Source organism: Cetorhinus maximus, chromosome 18 (genome assembly GCF_964194155.1).
Source record: "Cetorhinus maximus chromosome 18, sCetMax3.hap1.1, whole genome shotgun sequence".
Taxonomy (NCBI): Eukaryota; Metazoa; Chordata; class Chondrichthyes; order Lamniformes; family Cetorhinidae; genus Cetorhinus; species Cetorhinus maximus.
The window spans coordinates 1,727,006-1,734,875 of NC_135896.1; the positions used below are offsets into that span (position 1 = coordinate 1,727,006).

Here is a 7,870-nt window from a genome sequence, read left to right on the forward strand (position 1 = left end):
CGTTTCCTGTATTACAGTGATAACAACACTTCAAATTTTCCTCATTGACTGTAAAGTGTTTTGGGATACCCTGAGGTTGTGCTACAGAAATGCAACTCTTTCTTTTCTCTTTAAACTAAAACATGACACTACAGCAAGAGGTCACAGGGTCAAACTTGGGCAAGAGAGATTTAGGACTGAGGGTGTAACAGCCAAGCTATCCTCATTGAATGTCCATAGGGATGGACTTTCCTCCATGAGTCAGGAGCAGGAACCCCGACGAAGGGAAGGCATACAAGCAGGACATCAGCGTTAGGCCCCCACCACCATCGAGTTTGGGACACAAGGCAAATTGTAACACCCGCAGTTTTATCCCTTCCGAGTTAGGCTGACTCAACAGAGACTGGCAAAATCTAACCTATCATTTCACTGAGCTGTGGGGATTGTGGGGGGGGCTGGAGGGGGAGGTCAGGTCCACAGCAGTTAATAAATCATCAGCTTTCCCCCACTTCCCTCATTCCATTCACAAACACTTACATTCGTGACCAGGTAGACTCCACGGCCCCTAGAAGATGCCACGGGTTTAACAATCCATGGTCCCTTATCCTTTGTATGTGCAGCTTTAAAAAAATGTCAACAATTATCAACAACTTCTGATTAGTTCCAACTAGAACTACAGTATCAATAGAACTCTAATTTTAAATAAGGCAACCTAATCAAACTGGTCTCCAGGGTGGAAACCAACCAGGAGCTGGGGCCTAGGGCAGAAACCAACAAGGAGCTGGTCCAGGAACGTAACCCAATTAGAAACTGGTGTATCTGATGGACTCTTATTAGGAAACACTCCAGTTCTGAGTTGATCTAATTGAAGTCTTCATATTTGAGAAGTTGTTCCAGGTGAATTGTTCTCTTTTGTTCCATGGTTCAAATCCCTGGGGTGCACGTTAACAGTGAGGAATAAAAATAGAAATATGAAATAAGTTATCAGGAAAGGACACTAAAGCAGACAGTATAAATGGGACCAAGGAACAAGTAGATTAGTCTCAAGAAAGAGATTGGGTCAATGGAAATGATAAGGAGGTCAAGTTAAGCTGATCAAAGAGGACCAGTTTGCTGGGCATCCTGACCATTCTTTTGAAGAATGGGCAATGATGAAAGGCACCATCATTGCCATCTGCATGCCATTGGCATCAACACATGTGCACCAAAAGCCTGGTACGACCACGGTGTTGGGATGAGGGCTCAGCAGCAGTTTCTAAACAGCAAGCTCCCTAAGGCAACCAGGCCCTTGGACAGAGCACACAGAATTGCTAAGCAGAGGCTTAAATTTCCCTTATCCCTGGAGGTCCGTGTGGGAATAGAAAACCTTATAAACAGAAAAAACAATGAGACCATCATCCTTGTCCGATCTGGCAGCAGAAAAAGATGGTCAGGTAGAGAGTGCCTGTCCCTTCGGCAGCACCGAGGACATGAAGTGAGGGCCAATCAAGTCCACGCCACACCATTCCCTGTCAAAATCCTCGCTTTTCTCCAGCCTCAGGATGTAGATACTTATTGTCCTTTCCTGGTTGCCCTGAGAAGGTGATGGTTGGCCTTCACCTTAAACCAGTGGCTTTTGTGTAACCGAGTTATCTTGTTAGGCAATTTCAGAGGTTAGTTAGGGGTCAAGCATGTTGGTGTGGACCTGGAGATACATATAGGCCCAAACCAGGTAAGAATGGCAGGTTTACTTCTCCAAAAGGCATTAGTGAACCAGTTAGGTTTTTCCAATAATCTGGTCATAGTCACTTTTATTGTTAGCTGATGTAAACTGAATTCAAATTCTCAGGATTCCATGGTAGGGTTTAAACACCACTTTCTCCAGATTGACTGCATCAGTAACATAATCACAAACTAACACAGGCCTGATGCTGCGCCAGAGAGAGCATCATTTGGATTCGACTACATTGTGATTCTGTGTAAGATCCTTACTCCACAATTCCTGGTACTCAGAGGGGAGGATGTAAGCCTGGGGTACAATGTTGAAGTGTTTGAAACCATGGGTTTGCTGCATGCGTTGGATATTTTTGTACAGACGATCCTTCCTGGTTAATTCATAGGATCTGGAACAAAGGAAATTGAATGGTATCAATAAAGAACCATGTAAAAGAAAAATCATACCTTCGGGTAGGTTTTTTCCCAGCATAACGTCACGGGTGTAACCACCGCTAATGGGGACTACACTCTTGACTTTCTGGCAGATATTCTACAGCTCACGTGGAGCAGCTCATAGTGAAATGAACCTACACTGTTTCTCAAAGACAGCAGGAAGCGACAGGTTACACACTGGAAACGGTGATCAAAAGTGAGACTGAAGTGCTGGACTGAATTTTGTGACAAATGGAATGAGAAACAGTAATATTCATGTTAGTTGTTGTCAGTATGTTAAAAAAGTTTGCTTTTTTAAGGTTTTTAACTAGATGTAAAATCTAACTCCATCTATCTGCAGGTTTGTGGCAGTGTGCAGGTTGCTTTCAATCACAAAACATCTCAATGGTTAAGTAGGATCACAGAAAATTAACCAGTTTTCCTGAATGCTGGAAATACACACTCTTTAAAAAAAATTATTCATTTACAGAATATGAGCGTCGCTGGCTAGGCCAGCATTTATTGCCCATCCCTAGTTGCCCTTCAGAAGGTGGTGGTGGTGAGCTGCCCTCTTGAACCGCTGCAGTCCATGTGGCGTAGGTACACCCACAGTGCTGTTAGGGAGGGAGTTCCAGGATTTTGACCCAGTGACCATGAAGGAACGGCGATATATTTCCAAGTCAGGATGGTGAGTGGCTTGAAGGGGAACTACCAGGCGGTGGTGTTCCCATGTGTCTACTGCTCTTGTCCTTCCAGGTGGTCGTGGGTTTGGAAGGTGCTGTCAAAGGAGCCTTGGTGAGTTCCTGCAGTGCATCTTGTAGATGATACACACTGCTGCTACTGTGTGTCGGTGGTAGAGAGAGTGAATGTTTGTGGAAGGGGTGCCAATCAAGTGGGCTGCTTTGTCCTGGATGGTCTCAAGCTTCTTGAATGTTGTAGGAGCTGCACTCATCCAGGCAAGTGGAAGTATTCCATCACACTCCTGACTTGTGCCTTGATGGTAGACAGGCTTTGGGGAGTCAGGTGGTGAGTGACTCGCCACAGGATTCCTGGCCTCCGATCTGCTCTTGTAGCCACAGTATTTATATGGCTAGTCCAGTTCAGTTTCTGGTCAATGGTAACCCCCAGGATGTTGATTGAGGGGGATTCAGTGATGGGCATGCCATTGAATGTCAAGGGGCAATGGTTAGTTTCTCTCTTGTTGGAGATGGTCACTGCCTGGCACTTGTGTGGCATGACTCTTACTTGCCACTTGTCAGCCCAAGCCTGGATATTGTCCAGGTCTTGCTGCATATGGACAAGGGCTGCTTCAGTATCTGAGGAGTCATGAATGGTGCTGAACATTTGTGCAATCATCAGTGAACACTCCCACTTCCAACCTTATGATGGAAGACAGGTCAATGATGAAGCAGCCGAAGATGTTTGGGCCTAGGACACTACCCTGAGGAACTCCTGAAGCAATGTCCCAGGGAGGAGATGACTGACCTCCAACAACCATAACCATCTTCCTTCGTGCTAGGTATGACTCCAACCAGTGGAGAGTTTTCTCCCCGATTCCCATCAATTCAAATTTTGCTAGGGCTCCTTGATGCCACACTTGGTCAGATGCTGCCTTGATGTCAAGGGCAGTCACTCTCACCTCGCCTCTGGAGTTCAGCTCTTTTGTCCATGTTTGAAGTAATGAGGACAGAAGCTGAGTACATACAAACAAGGGGGCAGGGGTAGGCCATTCAGCCCCTTGAGCCTGCTGCGCCATTTAACAAGATCATGGCTGATCTGATAGTATATCCTCTTCACAAATTCCTTTGCTACCTATCTTTGTGTCATCAGCAAATTTGGCAACCATCCCATCCATCCCTTCATCAAAGTCATTGACATAAGTTGTAAACAGTTGAGGTCCCAGCACTGATTCCTGTGGCATGCCACTCGTTACATCTTGCCAACCTGAAAAAGATCCATTTAAGCCTACTCTCTGCTTCCTGTTAGCCAGCCAATCTACAATCCACGCCAACATGTTCCCCCCTATACCATGAGCTTTTATTTTCCACAATAACCTTTGATGTGGCACTTTATCAAATGCCTTCTGGAAATCTAAGTACAGTACATCCACCGGTTCCCCTTTATCCACAGCACATGTTACTTCCTCAAAGAACTCCAATAAGTTGATTAAACATGATTTCCCTTTCACAAAACCATGTTGACTCTGCCTGATTACCTTGAACTTATCCAAGTGCCCTGCTGTAACTTCTTTAATAATAGCTTCTAACATTTTCCTTATGATAGATGTTAAGCTAACTGGCCTGTAGTTTCCCACTTTCTGTCTCCCTCCCTTTTTGAAGAATGGAGCTACATTTGCTATCTTCCAATCTAATGGAACTGCAGCTCAAGCAATTTACCCAGTACCACTTCACTGGCAATTGTAATTTTCCCAAGTTCCTCAGTCCCTCCCATTTCCGGATTTATAGTTGCTTCTAGGATGTTACTTGTATCCTCTATAGTGAAGACTGATGCAAAATACCTGTTCAGTTCATCTGCGATTTCCTCGTTTTCCATTATCAATTTTCCTGATTCACTTTCTATAGGACCAACGCTCACTTTGTTCACTTTTCTTTTTTAAATATTTATAGAAACTTTTACTGTTTTTATATTTCTGCATAGTTTTCTCTAGTACTCTAATTTTTCCCTCCTTATTAATCTTTTAGTCGTCCTTTGCTGTTCCTTATATTCTGTCCAATCTTCTGGCCTTCCACCTATCTTTGCACAATTATATACTTTTTCTCTAAGTTTGATACTATCTTCCTCCTTTCTAGTTAGCCATGGATGGTGTGTCTGTCCCTTGGACTTTATCTTACTCATATATACCTCTACCTATTCTATGTATCCTGAAATATCCCCTTAAATGTTTGCCACTGAATCTCTATTGACCAATCCCTTAACCTAATTTGCCAATTCACTTTAGCCAGCTCTGCTTTCATACCCTCATAATTGCCCTTATTTAAGTTTAGAAACAGTTTTGGACATATTCCTCCCTCCCTCCGAATGCAAAATTCAATTTTGCAATGTAAAATGCAATTATGGTCACTGCTATCTACGGGCGCCTTCACTACGAGATCATCAATTAATTCCATCTCGTTACACAATACCAGGTCTAGTATAGCCTGCTCTCTGGGTGGTTCCAGAACATGCTGTTCTAAGAAACTATCCCAGAAACATTCTTTGAACTCATCCAGGCTACCTTTGCCCATCTGACTTTTCCAGTCTATATGTAGATTAAAATTCCCATGATTATCGCCGTGCCTTTCTGACAAGCTCCCTTTATTTCTTCCTTTATGCTCCATTCTACCATTACTATTAGGGGTCCTATACACGACTCCCATAAGTGACTTTCAGGTCCCAATCCATGTCCTCCTGCAGCCATGTCTCTGTAATGGCTATCAGGTCATATTTATTTATTTCCACATGCACTCTCAGTTCATCTGTTTTGTTTTGAATGCTTCTTGCATTCAGATACAGAGGCTTTAGTTTTATCCTTTTATTCTTTTTATAGCCTCTAGGCTCATCTTTTGATTTACTGTTAGATTGGTACTCTCTATCCCTTCTTGTCACGGTTTGTTTTTCATTTCCTGTGACCCTGGCAGAACCCAAACTGAGCACGTTAGTGCTAACCAAGTGCCACTTGATAGCACTGTTGATGACCTCTTCCATCACTTTACTGATCATCAAGAGTAGACTGATGGGGCGGTAATGGGCCAGTTTGGATTTGTCCTGCTTTTTGTGGACAGGACATACCTGGGCAATTTTCCACATTGCCGGGTAGATTCCAGTGTTGTAGCTGTACTGGAACATCTTGGCTAAGGACACGGCAAGTTCTAGAGCACAAGTGCAATTGCCAGAATATTGTCATAGCCTTTGCAGTATCCAGTGCCTTCAGCCGTTTCTTGATACCACGTGGAGCAAATCAAATTGGTTGAAGACTGGCACCTATGATGGTGGGGGCTTCCGGAGGAGGCCGAGATGGATCATCCACTCGGCACTTCTGGCTGAAGATTGTAGCAAATGCTTCAGCCTTATCTGTTGCACTGATGTAGCACATCATGGATGATGGGGATATTTGTGGAGCCTCCTCCTCCAGAGAGTTGTTTAATTGTTCACCACCACTCACGACTGGATGTAGCAGGACTGCAGAGCTTAGATCTGATCCGTTGGCTGTGGGATCACTTAGCTCCGTCTATCACTGGCTGCCTATGTTTTTTAGGTATGTCTGGCGCTGTTCCTGGCATGCCCTCCTGCACTCTTCATTGAACCAGGGTTGATCCCCTGGCTCGATGGCAATGGTAGAGTGGGGTAATATGCCAGGCCACGAGGTTACAGATTATGGTTGAATACAACTCTGCTGCTGCTAACGGCCCACAGTGCCTCATGGATGCCCAGTCGAGTTGCTAGAACCGTTCAAAATCTATCCCATTTAGCGCTATGGTAGTGCCACACAACATGACGGAGGGTATCCTCAATGAGGCGAAGTCTTGTCTTCACCACAAGGACTGTAAGGTGGTCACTCCTACTGACACTGTCATGCATCTGCAGCAGCAGAAAGGTTGGTGAGGATGTGGTCATGTATGTTTTTCCCTCTTGCTGGTTCCCTCACCACCTGCTGCAGACCCAATCTAGCAGCTCTGTCCTTTAGGACTCAGCCAGCTCGGTCAGTGGTGGTACTGCTGAAACACTCTTGGTGATTGACATTGAAGTCCCCCACCCAAAGTACATTCTGTGCCCTTGTGGCTCCAAGCAGCGTTCAACATAGAGGAGTACTGATACATCAGCTGAGGGAGGGCAGTACGTGGATATCAGCAGGAGGTTTCCTTGCCCATATTTGACCTGATACCATGAGACTTCATGGGGGCTGGATGTTGAGGACTCCCAGGGCAACTCCCTCCTGACTGTATACCACTGTGCCAGGTCTGTCCTGCCGGTGGGACAGGACATACCCAGGGATGGTGATGATGGTGTCTGGGACATTATTTGTAAGGTATGATTCCATGAGGATGACTATGTCAGGCTGTTGCTTGACTAGTCTGTGAGACAGCTCTCCCAATTTTGGCACAAGCCCCCAGATGTTACTAAGGAGGACTTTGCAGGTGCCGAGGTCAATGCCAGGTGGTCCGTCCAGTTTGATTCCTTTTTATTGACTTTTTAGCAGTTTGATACAACTGAGTGGCTTGCTAGGCCATTGCAGAGGGCATTTAAGAGTCAACCACATTGCTGTGGATCTGGAGTCACATGTAGGCCAGACCAGGTAAGGATGGCAGATTTCGTTCCCTAAAGGGCATTGGTGAACCAGATGGGTTTTTACAACAACTAGACTTCTAATTCCACAACTGTATTGAATTCAAATTCCATCATCTGCCATGGTGAGATTCGAACCTGGGTCCATGGAGCATTACCCTGGGGACTGGATTACCAGTCCAGTGACAATACCACTACACCACTGAGAGCACAGCACAGATTTCTGATCTTCCCCATTTCATTTCAGATATGTTTAATTTCAGCCTTGCACCTTGTTCAATTGGCTTAACGCTAACGAAACATCATCATCATTTCAAAACAATTTGCAAAGAGATTGGGGATATTCATTATTTAGTCAATGATTAACCAGGGTAACAAGTCAGCCTCTCCAGAGAGGTGTTCAAACATCTTGGTGTCTGTGATGACTCCTTCTATCAAGGTGATGAACCCCATTACTTTGTTTTCACACTTTGCAGCTATT

The 7,870-nt window shown here is 44.8% G+C and overlaps 1 protein-coding gene across 1 annotated transcript in view; it reads right to left on the reverse strand.

Annotated features, from left to right (window-relative positions):
- Window positions 1-7,870, reverse strand: part of ttll5 (tubulin tyrosine ligase-like family, member 5) — a 375,463-nt gene that overhangs the window by 328,974 nt on the left and 38,619 nt on the right. The window contains exons 7-8 of the mRNA XM_078561984.1: window positions 7,457-7,461; window positions 517-599 (exon numbers count right to left, since the gene is read on the reverse strand). Coding sequence (XP_078418110.1) covers window positions 517-599; window positions 7,457-7,461 — 88 coding nt within the window. The remainder of the gene's footprint in view (window positions 1-516; window positions 600-7,456; window positions 7,462-7,870) is intronic.